The sequence below is a fragment of the Melopsittacus undulatus genome, chromosome 5 (assembly GCF_012275295.1).
Source record: "Melopsittacus undulatus isolate bMelUnd1 chromosome 5, bMelUnd1.mat.Z, whole genome shotgun sequence".
NCBI lineage: Eukaryota > Metazoa > Chordata > Aves > Psittaciformes > Psittaculidae > Melopsittacus > Melopsittacus undulatus.
Genome location: NC_047531.1, coordinates 38,386,828 through 38,409,802, shown reverse-complemented (window position 1 = coordinate 38,409,802; position 22,975 = coordinate 38,386,828). Strand labels below are relative to the sequence as shown.

At 43.2% G+C, this 22,975-nt stretch overlaps 1 protein-coding gene across 2 annotated transcripts in view; it reads left to right on the top strand.

Annotated features, from left to right (window-relative positions):
* Positions 1-22,642, top strand: part of PTPRB (protein tyrosine phosphatase receptor type B) — a 64,431-nt gene extending 41,789 nt beyond the window's left edge. Inside the window, exons 20-34 of one of the 2 annotated variants that reach the window (XM_005142572.3) lie at positions 1,512-1,661; positions 2,755-2,998; positions 3,740-3,846; positions 4,365-4,464; positions 9,295-9,378; positions 9,485-9,502; positions 9,605-9,686; positions 10,116-10,206; positions 11,368-11,444; positions 12,240-12,374; positions 13,451-13,573; positions 13,798-13,961; positions 16,099-16,234; positions 19,506-19,626; positions 20,662-22,642. In XM_005142572.3, the coding sequence (XP_005142629.2) occupies positions 1,512-1,661; positions 2,755-2,998; positions 3,740-3,846; positions 4,365-4,464; positions 9,295-9,378; positions 9,485-9,502; positions 9,605-9,686; positions 10,116-10,206; positions 11,368-11,444; positions 12,240-12,374; positions 13,451-13,573; positions 13,798-13,961; positions 16,099-16,234; positions 19,506-19,626; positions 20,662-20,684 (1,655 nt within the window). In that variant the 3' untranslated portion in view covers positions 20,685-22,642. Of the gene's footprint in view, positions 1-1,511; positions 1,662-2,754; positions 2,999-3,739; positions 3,847-4,364; positions 4,465-9,294; positions 9,379-9,484; positions 9,503-9,604; positions 9,687-10,115; positions 10,207-11,367; positions 11,445-12,239; positions 12,375-13,450; positions 13,574-13,797; positions 13,962-16,098; positions 16,235-19,505 lie in introns of both variants that reach the window. The other variant, XM_031043269.2, reaches the window with a different exon arrangement.
* The last annotated feature ends 333 nt before the right edge of the window (positions 22,643-22,975 follow it).

Sequence of the window (22,975 nt, the reverse complement as noted above, 5' to 3'; positions counted from 1 at the left end):
CACAAATATTCTTCAGTGAGGACATCGGATTGTGGCACTGGGTCATTTTTGGGCTCTGTACACTCTTTTGAGGTGCTACCTGATTAAATCACCTGTAGGAGGGGGGATCTCAGATTTACGTAGCATGTGCTTTCAAACAGCTTCTTCAGTTTCTCTGCCTGTAGGCTGCTGAGTGGAGGGTATCGATAGAATCAGCTGATGCCTCTGCACTGCCAGACCACTGCGGTGAACAGCCCGCCACTGCTGGTCCTAAAGATGCTCCATTTTTTGCAGTACTTCTGGATTCAGTGGCACAGCAAGACACGGAGGCCTGAACCACTCTAGGGCTAAACTCAGAAGTACAAGGTGGCCAGGAGGCTTATATTCAGGGACATTTCTATAGCTGCTTATTAAAAGCCACATTTGGTGTGAAATGCTATATCATAAAAATTACATTTGGTTTGGAAGCTGTTGAACTAAGCTACAGAGTTCAGTCACCAACCCACCTTCTGCCTTCCCCCATTGGTAGCCTTTTAATTGCAACAATGTCATCTCCTTCCTCTACCACAAAGGATGCTACAAATTCAGGTGTAGTTAAAACTAGCTACTCATGTCAGAAGAAGCGATTCTGAGTTCTAATTGAAGGTTAGCTGTTTCACATTCTTATTTGCTTTAAGCACTGCTGTTCTCTCAGATTCTCATTATTACTGGGAGCCCTACTCCAGGAAACACAAGAAAATTGTAGGTAGACTTCATACATATATGAGATTCAGCTAAACAATGTAGAAGGGCATGAATTCTTGGCTCTTCTTGCAATCTAAAACCTTTTGATGTTTAGCCACCTGCTTACATATTTGATATGTTTCCCATACTAGCAATATAGTTTCAGTAATACAAGTTTTTAAAAGATTCAGCAAGTAGATCCTTAAAATCCCCACTTTCACTCCACTGGTCCTGTGAAGGTATTTCACACGTATTTCACTTTCCAGTTTTATTCTACTTTGTGAGTTTGAAGTATAGCTTTCTAGCACATGAAGAACATTTCCTCTGGAAATTCTGCAGTCTGTCTGGAAAATGGTACTCTCTAGTTGAAAGCTGACTCAAGCCTGTTTGTCTGGAAAAGGAAGCAGAAATTTAGATGCCTTAAATAAGCAGCTTCCTGTAGTGAGTTTGCTAAGTTGCCTCCAAATACCTGGTTTAAGCCTGTGTCATTTCTAGCAGCTATAGTTCCTGATTTCATAGATTTAGCAAGACTTCATGCATTTCCATATGGGCTTCTACAGGAATTCCTGCTGAGGAGCTGCCACTGTTACTATGGTTAACTCACTGCTGGCTTGTTTCATCTCTTGGCAGATTCCCAGTGGGAGGTGAAGGCATGTCCTTGATTGCAAAAAGAATAGAATCAGAGATTTGGGTCAAGTCAGCTGAGCTTTATTACAAATTACATTTCCCTTACTGGTCTAGCTCACAGCAAATACACAGATAATGCTTTCTCTCTTCTTTTTTGTTTTGGTTTGGTTTTAATTACTCAGGTCCCCCTCAGCCACCTCCAGACATACGAGTGAACAAAAAAGAGGTGCTGATTACCAAATCTTCTATCAACTTTACTTTTAACTGCAGCTGGTTTAGTGATACTAATGGAGCTGTGAAGTACTTTACTGTGGTTGTGAGAGAGGCTGATGGTAAGTGTCATGGTTTAATACCATTCTCTCTGTCACCTAATGTAGTTACATAAGGAGGTAAACCCCTATCACCATGCAGCAAAGGAGCTTCCTGTCATTTAGTGGCTGAGTTGCTTAGAGGTTTTGAATCTATCCCTGATCTCTAGCCCTGGGGACTTAGAAACTCAGTCTTCTCAGCGAGTCAGTAGCAACTGCAGAGCTCAGCCAGAAGCAGTAATTAGCTTCTGTACTCTAGGTTACATGCTCATGTTTGTTCAACAAAATGCTACAGTAGGAGACTTATGTTGGATGCCATTGCCAGTAAACATAGAATAAGCTGCCTTGCAATGCACAGATCTCAAAAGGTAGTTTGAATGTTGGGTGGGAACACTAAGGCAACTCTTTCAGAAAACCTCAGTAAGCCATGCTGAGAAGGCAAAGGTAGCAACTCCCAAGTGATGTTTGATAACTGAAGAAAATTACTTCGTGTGTAGAACAGAACAGAAATTGCCCATGCAAACCTCCCTTTCTGCAGTTGACTTGTGTGTGACAAAACAGATGGATGTCTCAACAATTAATACCTTGGTTTTAAAAGTGGCTTCATTTATTGGCATTCCAGGGCATATTTTGTGACCCTTGAGAAAGTTTCTGAATCTCTCTGTCCATCAGCTCTTAGGAAAAAAAGCAGAGATAGTATTACCACTGTCTGCTCTGTCACGTTTGTGCAGACCATGAATCTCTTTGAGAAAGAGTCTGTTCATTGCCATGACTTTGCCTACCTGAGTCTTTTACACATTATTGTGAGTCTCTGTTCAGGGGACTCCTGTCATTTCCTTTTGCAGCTCTCCTCTCTATACAATAGATTTGTCAGTGTCTGGTTTTTTTTACTTGCTTTTTGAAATAGCTGGTGGTGTCTAAGTTCCCCAGAAAAATAATAGCAAGGTTGGTACTAAAAACCACTGTAGCTTTGCATTCACAAGGTAACCTGTATAGCCTCCAAGAAATGTTAGAAAGTTGGATAAGAATATGTCTGTCAACAGCTTGAGCCTATAAACTGCATCACATTAATGGCTGTGATACATAAATCTTCTGTCTTTCTCTGCGTATGATATAGGTAGTGAAGGACCAAAGCCTGATGAGCAGCACCCATTACCTTCCTACCTGGAGTATAAACACAATGACTCTATACGCATCTACCAAACAAATTATTTTGCCAGTAGATGTGCTGAAAACCCTGACAGTGATTATAAAAGCTTTGACATTAAGCTTGGAGGAGAAATGGAAAATCTAGGAGGAAGGTGTGATCCAGATCAGCAAAAATTCTGCGATGGACCTCTAAAACCTCGGACTGCTTACAGGTTAGTTTTATGCTGGTAGTTGTTCTCTGTCACATTATTAAGCATGGTGCTGTCTGGGTTCCTTATACACTTGAGCTTCTGTAGATTCTTAACAGGGTTATATGATGTTCTTTGTGTTTCACTGTGAATTTATAAAAGCTTTAATCGTGTATCCATGCTCCTGTTCCATAGGTATGAATCAGTCCTTCACTAGCATGGGAATGATAGGGTTAATTATGCACAAAACTCTGTGCAGTGAATAGGTTTGCTTATTTCCTTTAACTTGATGGGAAGCTCTCCTATAGCTGATAAATCTTTGGAAAGACTTAAGACGATCCACTAAGTCAGAAGACTAATTAATGGGAAATGCAAGAGTCCTTAACTCAGTCTGTTTGGCACCACTACCCCACACCAGTTCTTTGGAACAAGCTAGAAAACCCTGGAGTCTCCAGAGCTAGGCCCAGGTTAGCTGTAGGGTGTAGAAGAGGGTGTCTGCCAAGATCAGGCTCAGAAAATTCTTAGGCTATGAGACCAAACAGGATCTTCAGTGCAGCTCAGTCACATCCCTCTCTCAGCCAAACACTCTTCAAAGAGATCTGCAAGTTGCTTAATGGACAGCCACATGGACAGATGGCATTAAGAGCTGTCTGTGGTCACTGGAAAGGTTTTGGATATCTCTAAGGGCCAAATGAGTTCTTACTTTTCTGCTCTTGGTCCTGAACATCTGATGAGCTCTAACTATAATGGTACTGTTTTTTTTAGGATCAGTATACGGGCCTTTACCCAGCTCTTCAGTGAAGACCCAAAGGAACTCCCTAAACCGCTCTTCTCAGACACCTTCTTCTCTTTACCAATCACTACAGAGGCAGGTTAGTTTCAGGTTTGTTTTTCAATTACTGTAGCATGTGGCTGTATACTATGCCCAAGAACACTCTGGTACCTAGAACTATTTGCAAGGAGTGAAACAAACACTGGTTGTCATGCATGTCCCGAAGGCTGTTCTGAAGTGAGGCTGGAGCCATGGCTTATCAGGCCTCAGTCTGAGAATTCAGATGACTGCTTGATGGAGCTGCTGATAGTAGAGGTAAAGGATGGATGCTCAGTGAAGCTATCACTAAGAAAGCTTCAAAATGCAAGAGAACCAAACTCCCATATAATGGGGCTGAGCTTTCTTTTACTGTGTTGAGAATGGAAGATTTTGTGTAACATTTGGATTTAAAATAAGGACAGAAATCAAAGCCAGATTTTAGTTAAATGTGTAAATGCCTCAGATTTCCTTAGGTTTAACCATTTTCTTAGCTGATAGTAACATATCCCCTGAAAGCTACTGATTCTTTGATTCTTCATAACTTTTCCTCAAGATACATAAATGTATTTTTGTTTCTAGAGCCTCTGTTTGGAGTCATTGAAGGTGTGAGTGCTGGCTTGTTTCTGATTGTGATGTTAGTGGCTGTTACAGCTTTATTTGTCTGCAGACAAAAGGTTAGGTAAGTTGAGTCCCTTTATCAGTCTTTGGTACTGAAGTCAGGTCAAATTACATTCATTTAAGCAATATAGTATTTAAAGCATAATTATAAAATCGGAGGAATGCACTGAACTCTTCAAAAGATAAAATCTATGTCCTCTGTATGCAAACTATAGAACTAATGATTTACATATGAAGAGACCTATATATTCTTGATTCAAATACCTGCTGATGTTAGTCAGATTTATCACATAGGTGAATCTTTGTAGCTTTTACTTTTCAGTAGTTGTCTGACTATTTCTGAAAAACTGGTTTATCATTCAAACAATCTGTTGTCAAAAATTAAATGTTTCAAATTAATTTCATTAATTTCCCACTGTAGATGGGAAGCTCTTGAAACTGTTCATTTAGACTTTATCGTTTTGGTTAAAAAATCTTAAGTTGTGCCATTACCTCAGTGTCCAAAATATTACTTCAAACTTCTAATTTTTTGTCAGTTACAGTTGTATATTTCACATTATAAATGAAACTTAAATAGTGAGTTCTAAATATGTCTTTTTAAAGTGAAATACTCTATTTCAACTTTGAAAAAGCTTTATCCATTTAAGCTATTTTGCGTGAAAGAGAAATGACATTACTGGTGCGAAATTCTTTGTGGTTTCTGAAATAAGTAAAAAAATCAACATTTCCATTGCATGGGAAACTGAAAATCTGAAATTCAGTTCTTTCACTAATACAAGATTAGGTCTGTTTTGATTTGAATTTGCTTTCTGGATGCCAGAATGAAAAAAGAACCTGTTTTGTGACTAGTCATAGCTTTTAGCCGAATTGATATACCTCACAGCAATGCTGTTCTTAGACGCCGTGAACAAATTCAGTGTATTCCTCTACGTGCTGTCAAAAAAAACGAGGCATAAATCATTGGCAAATTAGTAATTTAAGTCTGTTTTTGCATGTATAGACTTGTGTACCACCTCTGTACACAGTGACATGCCAGGAAAAAGCGGCGGGTTGTAGTAGTAGGGGACTCTGCCTTGAAAGGGACAGAAGCGCTCATCTGTTGGCCTGACCCGGTCACAAGGGAGGTGTGTTGCCTACCTGGGGCACAGATCATGGATGTTGTGGAGAGGCTGCCTGCTCTAGTAAGTCCCACGGACTATTACCCGCTTCTAGTGATACATGTGGGTGCTAGGGATATAGATAGTAGTAGCCTGAGGAGTATAAAGAAGGACTACAGAGACCTGGGAGAGGTGGTCAGGGGTTCTGGAGCTCAGATAGTCTTTTCGACAATTCTCCAAGACACAGGGGAGGACCTTCCAAAGGCAAGGAGGATTGGACAGGTTAATAAATGGTTAAAAGGGTGGTGTCATAATCAAGGGTTTGGGTGTCTTGGACATGGGGCCCGCATTTGTAGGCCAGGCCTACTGGGGGCTGGTGGAACTGCTCTGATAAAGAAAGGGAAGAGTGGCTCTGCTGGGAGGCTTGCCAGACTTGTCAAGGATGCTTTAAACTAGTTGTGTTGGGGGAGGGGAGCATCATTCCATCCCAACACACCCAGTCAGTTGCCAGCACCTATAATAAATACTCTGAGCAATGTAGTAATATTCTAGCCACTCCAGCCACTGAGCTGGCTTCATTTGGAGCTCAGATCAGATGCCTCTATACAAATGCCTGTAGCATGGGGAATAAACAAGAGGAATTAGAGATGTGGGCACATCTACGGGGCTATGATATAATAGTCATCACCGAAACATGGTGGGATGGCTCCTTTGACTGGAGTGCTGGAATGGAAGGTTATAGGCTTTTTAGAAAAGACAGACCCAGTAGGAGGGGAGGGGGAGTTGCCCTTTATGTTAGGGATAGGCTGGAGAGTATGGAACTCTGTCTGGGGACAGGTGATCAGTTAACAGAAAGCTTGTGGGTCAGGGTTAAGGGGAAATCAGTGATGGGACACATTACTGTGGGGATATGTTACAGACCGCCTGATCAAGAGCAACCTGTGGATGAAGAACTCTACAGACAAATAGGAAAAGCCTCATGCTCACAGGCCCTTGTTCTCATGGGGGACTTCAACCACCCTGACATCTGTTGGGGCGACGGTACGGCTCGGCACAAGCAATCCAGGAGGGTTCTCGATTGTGTGGAAGACAACTTCCTTCTGCAAGCAATAAAGAAGCCGGCGAGGAGAGGTGCCCTGCTTGACCTCGTGCTCACCAACAGGGAAGGGCTCGTTGGAAATGTGACTCTCCAGGGAAGTCTTGGATGCAGTGATCATGAGATGGTCGAATTTGAGGTTCTCAAGACAGTGAGAAGAGCGTGCAGTAAGCTCACTGCCCTGGACTGCAAGAGAGCAGACTATGTGCTCTTCTGGAGCCTGCTTAGCAAGGTTCCATGGGATATAGCCTTAGAGGGCAAGGGGGGCCAAGACTCTTGGTTAACATTCAAGGATCACCTGCTACAAGCTCAGGAGTGTTGCATCCTGACTATAAGGAAGTGCAGCAGGAGGGCCAGGAGACCTCCTTGGATAGATAAGGAGCTGCTGAGAAAAATTCACAGGAAGAAAGAGGCTTATAAAAGGTGGAAACAAGGACAGGTGGCCTGGGATGAATACAGGGATATTGTCAGGGTAGTTAGGGACCAAGTTAGGAAAGCTAAGGCCCAATTGGAGCTAAACTTGGCAAGGGATGTTAAAGATAATTGGAAGGGATTTTATAGGTATGTAGCAGCTAAAAAACAGACTAAGGATAATGTAAGCCCCCTCCAGAAACTTTCAGGAGAACTGGCTACACAGGACTTGGGGAAGACTGAGGTTCTGAATGGCTTCTTTGCCACGGTCTTCACTGGCAAAGGCTCTGACTGCAGCACCCGAGTCTTGGAAGGCAGACGCAGGGACTGTGAAAACCTAGACCTTGGGCCCACTGTACATGAGGATCTGGTTCGAGACCATCTTAAGAACCTGAATGTACACAAGTCCATGGGACCTGATGAAATCCATCCGCGTGTCCTGAAGGAGCTGGTGAATGAAGTTGCAAAGCCACTGGCCATCATATTTGAAAAATCATGGCAGTCAGGTGAAGTTCCTGATGACTGGAAAAAGGGAAATATAACCCCCATTTTCAAGAAGGGGAAAATGGATGACCCGGGGAATTACAGACCAGTCAGTCTCACCTCTGTGCCTGGCAAAATCTGGGAGCAGATTCTCTTGGAAGGCATGCTAGAGGACATGAAAAACAACAAGGTGCTTGGTGACAGCCAGCATGGCTTTACTAGGGGGAAATCCTACCTGACCAGTTTGGTGGCCTTCTATGACGGGGCTACAAAAGTGATGGACAGGGGTGGAGCGGTTGATGTCATCTACCTGGACTTGTGCAAAGCGTTCGACACTGTCCCACATGACATCCTTGTCTCTAAATTGGAGTGTCATCAATTTGATAGATGGACCACTCGGTGGATAAAGAACTGGCTGGATAGTTGCACTCAAAGAGTTGTGGTCAACGGTTCAATGTCCGGCTGGAGACCAGTAACGAGTGGTGTCCTTCAGGGATCGGTGTTGGGACCAGCCTCGTTTAATATTTTTGTTGCTGACGTGGACAATGGAATTGAGTGTGCCCTCAGCAAGTTTGCCGATGACACCAAGCTGTGTGATTCTGTTGATACGCTAGAGGGAAGGAATGCCATTCAGAGGGACCTTGACTCACTTGTGAGGTAGGCTGATGCCAACCTCATGAAGTTTAACCATGACAAGTGCAAGGTCCTACACCTGGATGGGAGCAATCCCAGGCACAGCTACAGGTTGGGCAAAAAGGAAATTCATGGTAGTCCTGTGGAGAAGGACTTGGGGGTGTTGGTCAATGAGAAAATGAACATGAGCCAGCTGCAGTGTGCACTCACAGCCCAGAAAGCCAACCGTATCCTGGGCTGCATCAAAAGGAGCGTGACCAGCAGGTCGAAGGAGGTGATCCTGCCCCTCTGCTCATGTGAGACCTCACCTGGAGTATTGTGTGCAGTTCTGGTGTCCTCAACATAAAAAGGACATGGAACTGTTAGGACAAGTCCAGAGGAGGGCCACGAGGATGATCAGGGGACTGGAGCACCTCCCATATGAAGACAGGCTGAGAAAGTTGGGGCTGTTCAGCCTGGAGAAGAGAAGGCTGCGTGGAGACCTCATAGCAGCCTTCCAGTATCTGAAGGGGGCCTACAGGGATGCTGGTGAGGGACTATTCATTAGGGACTGTAGTGATAGGACAAGGGGTAACGGGTTGAAACTTAAACTGCAGAGGTTTAGACTGGATATAAGGAAGAAATTCTTTACTGTGAGGGTGGTGAGGTACTGGAATGGGTTGCCCAGGGAGGTTGTGAATGCTCCATCCCTGGCAGTGTTCAAGACCAGGTTGGATGAAGCCTTGGGTGATCTGGTTTAGTGTGAGGTGTCCCTGCCCATGGCAGGGGGGTTGGAACTAGATGATCTTGAGGTCCTTTCCAATCCTAACTGTTCTATGATTCTATGATATATAGAGCATGAGCAGAGTGCAGATTGGTGCACACGTTGCACAGCTCATTACATTTTTTTTTGGTGTAGTTGAACTTCAAACAGAGTGTGGTTTCTTGTTGTGAGTTATATAGCCAGCAGCACTGCAAGTATACTGGTATGGTTTTCGCTCATCAAAAGAAAATGTTCTCTAAGGGACGTGTGTTGAAGCAGGTGGCTGTGAAAGGATGAAGAGATAAACAAACTTCCTTAAATTCCTTTTTTACAACTTACCAACTTCTTTCCAATGTAAGTTATGTTATTGGCAGCTCTTGCAGTATCAGAACATACCAGTAAAACAGAATACCTTCATTTTTATTCCAGTAATGGCCACGAGAGACCTACAGCAAGGCTGAGCATTCGGAGGGACAGGCCACTGTCAGTGCATCTGAACCTGGGGCAAAAAGGGTAACGTCACAAGTTTTGTTTCTAAGAGCAGTATTTTAGTATGTCATCATGGATGAACAGTCCCTCACTCACTGAAGTGTTTCTTTTTCTTTGAAATCATTTCTAGGAACCGGAAAACTTCCAGGTAAAAAGAAAAAAAATAATACCTAAAAAAGCTTCTTGATAACCAACTGGATAAATTATGACTCTGATTCATCCTGTGATTTTCTCCTGTTGAATGTTCTAGTCCAATCAAAGTCAGTCATTTTGAAGCACACTTCACCAAACTTCAGGCAGACTCCAACTACCTCCTGTCCAAGGAGTATGAGGTGGGATCCTAATCTAGGCAAAGGACTTGCTTTATGAAGGGGAGGGCTGGCTGAATCAGTGGGTTAATGCATTAGAAAAGCCTGAATTTGCTTGTCTTGTTCACAGAAATACAAATAAATTTGAGAATCTTACCTGAACTCCATTTGTCCTAGTGCAGAAATCAGCTGTTCAGGTTGGCAGGCTCTGCCTGAGATCAGGAGCATTTGTTTGTGTGATACATCTGTGTAGCAAAGCATGGAAAGTATCTGCCAGCCATGTGCTTGCTTTAAACCAGTATGATTAGCTATTTAATTTCAGTTTGGTTTAAAAAAAACCTACCCATTCTCTCTGTGCATGGCCCTTGAGAGCTGATAAGCACTGCACCCCAGTGTGTTGTAAAGTCCTTTAATTACTTTTCCTTCACATTTTATTCCTGTTTTCTTTTGCAGGACTTGAAAGATGTTGGTCGAAACCAGACGTGTGACATAGCACTTCTGCCAGAGAACAGAGGGAAAAATCGATACAATAATATATTGCCCTGTGAGTTTTGGGTTTGGTTGTGTAATATTACATCACACCAGCTATTTTTCACGTTTTTCAGCAGGCCTAGTGGAAAAGAGAGTGCAGCCAATCCCTTTGCTTGGTCCTGACAGAGATAAAATACCTCTGCCAGCTCAGGTTCTAGTGCTAGGAGGCAGATGATGCATGGCCCTGAATGGCTTCCCGCAGACCAGTAATTTCATTTCACACTAGAGGTGTAATGACTATCACTTAGTCTGGAGAGAAAAAGCTCCAGCTGTTAGGGACATTAAGTCACTGCTGATAACAAGGTTAATAGAAATAACGGTAGCACTGTTTACATATGGGGTATCATCCATTCAGTGCTTTTTGACAGCCTTGCCACATCTTTTTTCTTCAGAGGACACAGCAAACCTACTATACAATGTAGAGGCAGTGTGGTTCTACATGGTAGGACACACGTGTGACATTAGCCCTGTTCTCCTGAGGCAAGACCTGGCATTGAGAGTTTCCCCTTTTAATCTCCTATCTGTCATTTTTGGAGGAAACTGCCAACTCTGCATGCTGCCCTGCTGCTGGATGTGGTATGTGCTTGGAGCACAGCCTAACATTATCTCCTGTGTTCTGCCTGCTGTGCAGGGCTGAGAAGCATGCCCGCGATATACAAGAAACAAGACCTGACTCAGATCCAACATGGTATTATCTCATGAATCAGTGACCGGGTGGCTTAGGCACTCTAACCCTCTGCACAAGGTCCTCTGCTGAGGGAGGATGATTGGCCTGCTCACACATGTTAGCTCAGGACCTGTGTGGACCAGTGAAACACTAGTACTCTTCAAAAGGGCAGTGCTGGGCACGGCTCTCCAGTACTGCTGGAGCATCAAAGTGTGCTGTTGTGGCTCTTTTGTTGCCATAACAAATCCTATGCAAATAAGCAGAGAAATTTTGGAATACTCACTACTTCCTTCTCACCCATCTATCTCCTAGGCTTTGAAAGTCTCCATGGCACTCATGGGTGAAAGAGGCAGTGCAAATATAAACAGTTTCCCCTCTAAATTAGCCCTCCTGATAAAATCCTTATGATAATGCTGCCAGTCCTTTCAAAAATGCATTTCTGTAAATGGGAGAGGGACTGAATATCACGACCTAGCCATAAGCCTCTTCTAATCAATTTCCTCCTAGATGATACATCAAGAGTGAAGCTTTCCAATGTGGATGATGACCCTTGCTCAGACTACATTAATGCAAGCTACATACCAGTAAGTGACGCAAGGATGGTACTTTGCAGTCCTCCCTCCAGTGGTAATTTGTCCTTCATCTAAAACTGAATATAAAGCTGAATGCTTGTGACTCCCTTCCCCCTTCATTTATTCACTTGAGCTAAAAGTCTGAGAACTCATTTTGTGAGTGTGCTGAAAGGCTGTGTCTGACTGCCAGTAAGTTAACTGTGAGTGATGTACGCAGCACTTAAAGACACTTTTTTGGATTGCTATAGTTGTGTAAGATAGCAGGTCTAATTGGCCAAGGACACATTTTAAAGGTCACTAATTTTATAGAGTGTCCACAACAACTGTAGCTATCACTGCAGGTGGCATCCTCATTGTTGAGCTATAGCTCATCCTGACAGTGTTGGCACCTTGCTGAATGGCAAAACTGGCTGAAATTAAAACAGTGCCCTTTGCCAAAGAGTTATGATTGATAATAGTGATGGCCTTAGCAATACAGATTTCAAGCCAGAAATCAGCTAATGTATTAAAAACAGTAAATAAAAAACGCTAGTAGTTCCAAAAAATACTTAAGACTGTGCTGGACACAATAGAACAATGAGTTTTGACTGCCACAAAAGGAACAGAAATAAAGATACACTGCTGCAGTCTCTTCCTTCTCTTTACTCCAACCAGCTGCTTCTTCTGAGTCCAAGGCAACAGTTTAGCCCTCAAAACTAAAGAGCATTGTTGCTGCAGAGCCCTGGCCACAATCTCATGCCATGTTCACTTTTTAGAGACATTTTTTTCTGCCTTTGTGGAAACTAATGGTGTTCTTTCTACTTGCAGGGCAACAGTTTCCGTAGGGAATATATAGCGACTCAGGGCCCTTTGCCTGGCACCAAAGATGAGTTCTGGAAGATGGCATGGGAGCAAAATGTTCACAATATTGTCATGGTAACCCAGTGTGTTGAGAAGGGCCGGGTGAGCAGTTACTTTATTTGCTATCAATGACTGTTTTAACACATGTTAGAAGCTTATGCTTATTATTTGCATCACATTAATGTCAAAGGCATTAGGAGGTAGACAGTAAGAGATGAAAGGTAAAATCTAAAGACTAGAGACAGATTAAAGCTGTGAAGTGAGGGTGTGGTGACCATCCCATGATCATGTAGCATGTCGAGGCTAGAGTTAGGAACAGACCTCAGTGCTTCTGGTCTTTAATCCAGGACTTTGCTCACTAGTACTAATAGAAGCCATGCAGAATGACAACCACCAGCAAAGAAAACTCAACCTGTTTATCACATCAGCTACTATTCTAAATACAATCTCTAGAGAGCAAATGTTGATCGTTAAATACGTGGAATTGTCTCTGTTATATAAGCCCTGTTGTAGCAAAAAGACCATTTACATACTTAGCAGTCTTACCGTGTGCAGGTGTAGGTAGGCTATTTAGCTGTCTTAGCTATCCACTCACCCAAGTATGACCACATCGTGCACCCTTTGTAAGACAGGGACTAGATCTGTAAGAAGATTAAACAAGACTTGAAGCAGTGATCATCTAGTGGCACATATTGGGACACTTGCTTTCAGTTTACCGTTTTTTCTTGAGGAGATGGTGAAAGCAGATGAAGGCAGGCAGGCACCTCTCTCCTTCTGCACACTATCTTTGAGTGGGACATTACTGTCATGTTTCAGCAAGCAGTGAGGAAGCAAGCACTGGAGGCCTGGCTCTCATCCAAGGAGAGTGCTGAGAAGAGTTGGTGCAGAAAATGTGGCATCCAGGAGAGGGCATCAGTGAAATGCTTCTGATTCAGCCCATCACAGACATCTGTGATGAGAGCTTCAAATTCCTAGTTCCATCCTAGGCCTCTCTCAACCCAAGCCGTTTGTTGAGCTGATGTGACAGGGCATGGCATGTCTTTCTGAACTCAGCCGCTGCCTTTCATCCTTCATCCTCAGGCATACTAGATCCAACATCTGCTTCTGCCAGTGCTGGATGGAGGCATTGTCTGCAGATGTTACTGACACTAAATTCGTCTTGGTCTGTGTCCCTGCAGGTGAAGTGTGACCACTACTGGCCCCTTGACCAGGATTCCTTGTACTATGGAGACCTGATCGTTGAGATGCTATCTGAATCGGTGCTCCCAGAATGGACAATACGAGAGTTTAAAATCTGCAGTGTATGTTTGCATTCTTGGGTGGTTTTGTTTTGTTTTGTTTTTTTCAATTAATTGACTTTAAAGCACCTGCAGGCTAAATTAGTAAAGTTTCTTCTGCTGTAGCACAGTTGCATCATGCACAGGTCATCTCTGATGGCACCTGTAGCATTTGCTCTGAAGATGCATGTTGTGTGTGCCTCCCCCTCCTCTCTATTCTGATGACCCACACTTTTGTATCCCAACAGGAAGAGCAACTTGACTCAACAAGGCTCATTCGTCACTTCCACTACACTGTCTGGCCAGACCATGGTGTGCCAGAGACCACCCAGTCCCTGATCCAGTTTGTCAGAACTGTAAGGGATTATATTAACAGGACCCCAGACACAGGACCAACTATTGTGCACTGCAGGTATGTGCAGCACCAAAAGGTCAGCAGCACAGAGCCCTTGTGCATACCCTTGGGAAGATCCCAAATGTTCATCCCTGTTAGGCCATGGGCAGCCACAGAAGCTGAGAGAGCTGATGGGCTTAAGTCTCCAGATACATCAGAGCAGCATTCCCAAGGCGCATACGCACACTCACGACCTCACCTTGGAGATGCCCCCAGAATGTTTCTCAGGTGCCACTGTGTCTCTGGTACCACAGGAGAGCACTAAAGGTGTCAGCAGCTGCTACTGTTCATAAGCTTTTACTTTCTTATATTGCCTGTGTGCTGCTGTTGCAGCCAAACATCCGACACACAAAGAGGTGTTCTGAAAAGGTAAGATACACCCTGGGTGAATCTAACTATATGTGGATGTTGAGACTAGCTGGCAGATTCATCCTTTCCCCCTCCTGACTGACTTATGCTCTTCTGTTGTTGTGCCATTTCTGGCAACCATAGAGCTGCATTTTTTCCTCTGCTCTGTGATCCACCCCTAGACACATACACAAAGCAGAAAACATACTGCTGGATGCATGATCCACTGGCCAGCTGCAGCAGAATATAGGGTTACAGAGTGAGAGAGAGCAGTGTGGTGTTGTGTGTATCATCCAGTAAAGCCATATGCTCACACTGGTACTAGCTGAGTAGTATCTGAGCTCGTTAGGTGGGCTGAGGCATGTATCTTACATGATCCCACCTGTGTCTGGCTGTACATCATGTGCTGCAACATGTCAGATGTCTGCTGTATACTGTCCTCTCTGTAACTTTCCTTTTCCTAGCCTCCTGTCTCCAAATCCCACCTCCCAACAGTTCAGCTAGTGGGGACTCTGGGATACTTTATCTTACTTCCACAAGGCACAAGCCAGCTGATCTTTTAGAATAAAGCCTACTGGTTCATCCCTGGAGAAAAGAGGTTTAAAAGTTACAGGCAAGTGTAGTGTCTCAGTGTGTCTTGATGGCTGAGTTAATACAAAGCAGAAAACAGTACGGGTAGTAGCAGAGATACCTCTAGCATTGTTATCTTTTTGTCCTTCCTAAACAAATTCCACTGTTAAAGTGTTTGAAGTCTGAGAGATGCCATTTGAACAACGAACTTCTTACCCTGAAGATCTAAACCTTACTAAAGTATCTCTTTAAAGAATCATAGAATACAAGGTTGGAATGGTCCTCAAGATCATCTGAGCCAACCTTTACTGGCAAAAGCACAGTCCTGACAAGATGACCCAACACTGCATCCAACACTGGGGAATTCATCACTTCCTTGAAGAGATTTTTCTCACTGTGAAAAAGTTTCCTCTTGTGTCCAATTGGAATCTTCCAGGGAATAGTTTGTGCCCATCACTCTTCATATATTTCCATGTGACTCCTTGCAAAAAGGAGTCTCCATCTTCTTTGTAGCCACCCTTTAAATACTGGAGGATGATGATAAGGTCTCCCCTGAGCCTTCTCTTCTCAAGGCTGAACAAACCCAGCTCTCTCAGCCTTTCCTCGTACAGCAAGCTTCCCAGTTCTTTGATCATCTTTGTGGCCCTTCTCTGCACCCTCTCCAGCCTGTCCACATCTTTTTTGTATAGCAGGGACCACAGCTGACCACAGTATTCCAGGTGTAGTCTGACAAGAGCTGAGTAGAGTGGGATAATGCTGGTCATGCCCTTGTTGATGTAACCCAGAATCCTGCTGGCTTTCTTTGCTGCAGCAGCATACTGTTCACTCATATTTTGTATTGAGCTAGTCTACCAGGGCCCCCAGATCCCTTCCACAGAGCTGCTCCCAGCCAGGTAGATTCCAGCCTGTGCTGCACTTTGGATTTTGCTTTCCAAGGTGCCAAGACCTTACTTCTGTCCTTATTGAACTTCATAAGGCTCTTGTTTGACCAGTCTTCCAGCCTATCCAGGTCTTCCTGCAGAGTGGCTCTCCCTTCCAAACTGTACACTTGCCTACTCAGCAAACTTGGTCAGGGTACACTTGATCCCATTTTCCAAATCATTTATGAAGTTATTAACAGTCTTGGGCCCAGTATTGATCCCTGGGGGCCTCACTTGTGACAGGTCACCAGTTGGAAGAGTGGCTATTTACCACCATCCTCTGGGTGTTTAATTTTTTGTGTTGTCCTCTTTTCCAGTGCTGGTGTTGGCAGGACTGGCACATTCATTGCACTGGACCGAATTCTGCAGCAGCTGGATTCAAAGGACACTGTTGACATTTATGCAGCAGTACACGATCTAAGGCTCCACCGGGTTCACATGGTTCAAACAGAGGTAAGTGTTGGATAGCCTACAATACAGCAACACCAGCTGCAACATACAATAATCACTCTCGTCTTAGAGGCTCTCAAAGCACTTCACAGTTACTCCACTATGAAATACTAGTTAGATGTATTTTTTGTCTGTGAGAATTTCTAGTTCAGGATTGTTTCTCTTGGCTTCAATACAGCAGCTCCATACAGCAGGTCCAAACCATAACAAGTGGTAGCTATGCTTCCTATAGATTTCTCCTGTTGGCACTGGCCCAGTCGCCCCAGCAGTGCTATGCAGCAGGCGCTGAACAGCACATTGTTCTGTTAGTGCAGTGTCCAGTAAATGAGCTTTGAGCAGGCACAAGTCCTTCAGGAGCAGGTTTGAAAGACAAGCCTAAACAAGACAGATAGTTCAACATAATAAAGAAAAGGAATAGAGGGCAGAGAAAATGAGATGTACATAATTTTTAAACTCTTAAGCACTGTAACCTTGTGGCTTTGCAGTTAATATTTTATTGAGCCACTCTCTCATTTTCATTAATGGTATTGGAAAGTTGATCAGCATTCTCCTAACATACTTGCAAAAGCAAGTACCTTTATTCTCAAAGGATAGAAAAAGTACAAGTTTGGGATTTCTTTCTGTGCTTTTAAAACTGCAAGAAAATCACATTGCACTAAAATAGCAGCCAAACACTTTAAAAGCTGATTTAATAAAGGTGAGTTGTAGAAGCAGTCTTTACATTTTCCCTGTGAACTGTTAATAGAGGAATCAGAACAAGTTTGATGGGTCTGCTTGTAGCCTGATACTAATGGAGCTGTCTGTTGTAATATGGAAATGAATATATCAGTGACAGCACTTCCTGATAGATGTAAAAGTCACACATGGGTATAAAGAGAGCCTCATCTGGGAATGCAGAGAGATTTCCTGGAACAATCTTAATCACAGAAGACCTTTTGCTGGAGGAGAGACAGATTCTCAGCCTGGTCTGGGCATGCTCAGAGACAGATCCATCTCACCTTCTATTTTCTCATTAGCAGTAGTCAGCAAAGGCAGACAAGCATCTCAGGGGGGTGACTATTTTTCCTGAGCTGAAAAGAGGAGGCAAGTACCTCAGAAGACTTAAGTTTCACATGAGCCTTATAGGCAGCTAAAGTTTTGTGGTATAAATCCCACCTTTGGCATGAGCTTGACGGGACATCTAAGTCAAATGGTAGCCATATCCAAACAAAATACCTACAGCAATAGTGAGGAGCACCCCACCTTCCCATTACATGCACTTCTGCCCCAAACTGCAGTGGCTCAAGTCTTATCCAGATCCCTGTTGTAAACAGCCCCTCCCCTGGAAGAATTCACAATCAGCATCCCAGAAATAAGTTGACAGCTCTTGCAGCTCGCACTTACTCACCCCACTTGAGCTGTTACATGCTTGTACACTGACCATGTAGCTGTGTCAGTGCACAGCCACTGAGCTGCTGCATTCTCAGCAAGTCTCAGTAATCTGAGAGGAAGAAGAAAAGGTTTGCTTCACAAATTCAATTTGATGTGTGAGAAGACCCTAGTTCCTGTTATCATTCACGTCCTGGCTTCCACAATCTGTTTAGGGTTTGAGATAAAAGCTAGGTCCCCATCTGTTGATGTGGTGGAAGCCAGATACCAGTGGGGAGCATAGGCCAGCAAATAGGGCTGTTTGCAATGAGATTGATCCAGCCAAAAATCACAGCACCATCCTGCTTGACATTATGCAGTCACAGTAAAAGAGCAGCAACAAAATATTGCCCCTACTTGAGACTTGGCTGAAAGCTGTTTAAGAGAAGAGACAGCAGCTGAAGACATGCAGGAGAGTAGCAGAAAACTGCCCCCATTAGTTTAGAAGGCAGTGGGCCCAGCCATAACAAGCAGAGAAGCTGTCCACCATTTCAGTCCCAAATGGTCTCTGCCAAAGGGAGTCTCCATGCCTTGGCCAACTTTCCACCAAATTGGCAGGTGGCATGCAGGATTCTGCTCCACAAAGACAGCAGCTGCATGTGCATAACAGCAGGTATGATCATTGTCCTAGAGCCAGAGCACTGAGAAAAATGCACAGAGCAATAGCTGAAATTCTTGTGAAAAATAAGTAAAGAAGATATTGGGTGAGGAAAAAAAGCATATAGTCATTGGAGAAATTATGTCTTTGAGCTAAAGTAATATTAAAAATGTACACTTGGATGTATAAAGATGCGCAGCCTAGTTTTGGGGTACCATGCTACACTAATCAAAAATTTATGACCCGTGTTATAAACCTCCCAAAAGCATAGAGGTTTAACAATCTATTCTACCAAGGTAGTTTGATAAATAGCCGATTTATGACACTCCCTGCTTTGGTTGTGAATGTCATCTTAGCTTCCTTCTATGAAAAGCACTCATCAGAAAAGACAGTCTGTCATTTACTGCATAGTCAGAAGCAAGCTCATGTTGGATCAAAAAACACCGCTTTTGGTAGAAAATTTGGGTTCATCAAAGTTCTATGAAATATTTATATATTATAAAATTCTGTGAAAAATACTTCCTTTCAGAACAAAACAACTGGGAGAGTCTCTCTTCTGTGTGCTACTCTGTACATATTGATTCTGTCACATGCACATTATACAAGATCGTTCAGAAATAGTAGCTATACAACACAGCATCAGGTCAAATTGTGCTTTACACTTCACAGAGTTTTCACTCATGACATGATCCATCAAAACATATTATGTTCATTTATGTTTTACTGATAGCATTTCTAAAACCAGGTGATCAAATAAAATTTAGTGTATTCCTAGTGTGAAAAGCAGATTAATTTTAGAAGTGCATTTTCATTTTTAACACCCCCATGCAATGAGCAGGAACATCTTCAACTAGATCAGGTTGCCCAGAACCACATCCACCCTGGCCTTGAATGTCTACAGGGATGGTGCATCTACCACCTCTCTGGTTAACCTGTGCCAGTGTTTTACCACCCTCATTGTGAAGAATTTCTTCTTCACCTCCAGCCTGAATCTTCTCTCTTTTAGTTTAAAACCATCACCCCTTGTCCTATCATAATATGACCTGCTAAGAAGTCTGTCCCAATCTTTCTTCTAAGCCCCTTTTAAAAACTGAAAGGCCACAATAAGGTCTTCCCAGAGTCTTCTCTTCAGGCTGAACAACCCCAACGCTCTCAGCCTTAAGGCCGAGGCTGTCTCTCAGAGAGTTAGCCTGTAATGATTTTTCACAATACAGAAAATTCAATTACAAAACTTCCCAGAGTGACTTAAAAAAACACCTTCCTTTGCAGTGTCAATATGTGTATCTACATCAGTGTGTGAGAGATGTGTTAAGAGCCAGAAAACTTCGCAGTGAACAGGAAAATCCCTTGTTTCCAATATATGAAAATGTGAATCCAGAATATCACAGAGGTAAGTGCTGGTTTGTCAAATTGTAAAATGTTTTGAAAGTAGTAGCTCATTAACACTGTAATTGAGGGGGAAATTGTGCTATCGGTTGCCATCAGTATTTGTTCTCTTCCTGGGCCTTCATATCTTCACTCCTCTGCTTTTGTCACTCTCGCAATTACATCTTTATTTCCTCCATTAGTAGTCATTATAACATCTTTTCCTGCTCCTTCCTTACCTTCATGCTTTCCCTGTCTCACACTTCATGATTCCTATGCTCTTGAAGGGAACTGAATCCCTTCTGTATCATGATTCTGACTTCCTCCTTTATCTCACCAGTGTTTACACCATCCACTTTTAAGCATACTGAGGCCACTGGATGAGAAGGGCCACTGGGCCCTTCTCTCATTCCTGGAGTTTGCTTTCTGTCCTGAATCACCCTCATTTCCTGATGACTATCTAGGCAGCATTAGTCTTCCCATCTGCTTTGACTGGGTAATGTAGGTGTACAAGGCTGTACTCTTTGTTTCTTCCCCAACTTGCCATCCTTGTAGGCTTTTTTTCCTAGCCTGTGTCCAGTCTCTTGGCAATAAGAATTGCAGCAGTAGCAAACCTGGCACTAGCACTGCTCTTCACCTCCTGTTCTCATGGCCAGAGGACCAGTCTGGAGAAGCTGTGAGCAGAGGTGGCCTGTGTGTCCTGGTAGAGCTGATTCTTAAGGTCTGTAGAAGTTTCCAGTCAGAGAGCAGGATCTCAGTAGCTTCTCAGATTTGGAGATTAAGAACTGAGATTAAATGACGAGAGACCAAAATAATTTTCTTGATTTAGCCTGTGGAAATCAGAGTTGTCATCAACAGGTAGAGCAGGCTTGGAGGAGGAGGCCAGCAACTGAAATATCCAGGGTTCCACAAGTTGGGAGTGCTAGCAAAAGCAGAAGTGGGATCTGCTCTTGAGCTGTCACATCAGTCACCAGCCAGTGTTGTAATGAGCTGGCAGAGTTGAACGTGAAGCCAGCTGGGTGGTTTTATTTTTCCTAATCTCATTTTTCCTTGCTTTCAGATGCTGTTTATTCAAGGCACTAAGAATGTTACAGACATCTGCTTTTGTGACCACATGTATTAACTAGGGGTTTTGTTTGGGTTTTTTAAATGTATGTATTTTATGCACCAGGAAGGTGCCAGACCTTTCTGTTGAGACTGTGTATAATTTATTGGTCTGGTAATTTTCTGAAAGATATTTAAGTGTATTAGATATTAATGTATATAATTGTATTTTGGCATTATGTAAATATGTATTTTTTCTATCTTGTTAATATTAAGCTTCAGATAATACTATTTTTTTCTTATCACAGTTTTTATGAACTATTCTACAGAAACTATTTTAGATTGTATGGCTGACAGGACTGCTGCATTTAGGGCAGTATTGGCAGGAAACACAAAGGAAAAATCCTATAAGGAGGACCTCATTTTTTTATCTAGTTCAGTGTTTGTGAGATGAAATAAGCTACTATAAAGCAAGGGAACAGTAGTCCTGTATAGGAATTACAATGCTACTCTAAACTTACTGCTTTTGATCTGACAAAAATGGGTATAACCCATAACACAATGGCATACTTTTAACAGAAATCATCAACAGCCAAGCAAAACAGGGTCCACCTCACTGGAAGCAACTGTTTCAGTCTAATGTGACATAGTAGAAAAATATCAAACAACATGCACTGCCGTGAAGTCTAGCAGACCTTTCCTCCCTCAAATGCTCTGAGGGGAGACAGGTCACATTCTGGTTTCTTTGCACTGGTTTAAGAGAGCAGAATCAGAGCACAGCCTGTGTCTGTGCATTTTCACATGAATAAAAAAGATCACACCTCAAGGAAACGCCTCAGACATTCATGTTAACAGACCTGTAATGATGTGAAGTCTGGCAGCTTCCATAGCTCATTAAAAGCAATGCTGTACCAAGACAGCTAAAAAAGTGGAGAGATTATGAACACACTGAAGACAGATAAAGGTATACATCCCATAGGATACACAACTGGCTTTGGTCTTAAGCTGCTTGCAGCACAGCTGCCTTGGCCCAAGTACTGGTCTACTTCAAATGCTGCTTGCTTTCACAAAGGGAAAGCATCGCCCAAGCATGTCCTCGTAGAAAGATTCCTCCATTTCAGTGTTGCCTGATGTCACCGCTGCAAGGGCAACTGGAGCAGAAAAAAACTCATCGGTAAAAAAAGGGGTGTAGGCTGGCAGGGCTGTGAAAGTCATGGGATGACTCAAAGCAGTTAGTGATGAGCAGGAAGCACAAAGACCACTTGCCAGGTATCCTGCCCAGCCAAGCAGATTAGGCACATTCTCTCTCCTCTGCGAAGAGGCTTCTTACTCAAGGGACTGAATACTCTGTTCAGTAATTCTTTGTCTTTACAAACTGCTGTTAAACCAATAGAGAAGAGGCAGTACACAGTTCTTCTCCATCACAAAAAGAAGGAAGGGCTTTATAGGTCTTCTTTATGTATCTACACATACTTCACCAAGAGAAATCTTAGCCTGCTGCTGAAGTGCCTAAATTCAACTTTTATTTTGGAGAGAAATATTTCTGAAGGCCTCCTTAGAACCAGCCAATACACCTAAGTGCCTAACTGAGGAGCTGCTACAGCTATGGTCCAAGACTACTGTGATTTCACCATGACATTTTGGAGCCATGCTCTCCTTGCAGTAGGAACACCTGCCTGGCAATGCTGAAGACATCTGCTAGGCAGATCTGACATAGTTTTCTTAGATTGTTCCAGCAGAAACAGCAGGACCATACACATCCAGGTCAGTCTGGTTTTCCTAGAGAGAAGGAAACATTCTGAAAGTCACTTGTCCTTCCGACTCCATCTGGAGTCTCATCCTTTCTCGACCAAACACGCTCATGTGCCTCAGTAGGCACCATTCGTGTTGGCTTTTACAGCTGCTCAGAACATGTAAGCTTAGTTAACCTTTTAGGTGTCACTGTATGAAAATACTGCTCATTCCTCTTGTACATTCTCTTTGGCCTCACACAAACCTCAGTATTTGCCACCCTTAGTTGGAACTGAAGAAGGGAACTACTGTTATATTGGAAGCCATTTTCACAGAGGAAAATCTGAGCAAAACCACAAAGGAGTGTGTAGGTTTTTTGCAGGCCCCTTTTTTATGCTGTTCCCTATGCTAGGTAGACTCTAGGTTAGCAAGGACAAACAAGCATGGCAGCTTTGGATCAATCATTGACTCTGCTAATAACAGCTAAACTTAGGGCATAATGAAAATTGCCGTTTTGTTACATGTGCTGTATTTAGTCCTTCTTGCAGTGGTAGCTGAGGAGTGAAGATGACCATGTTAGTTATCTGCAGTGCAATTAC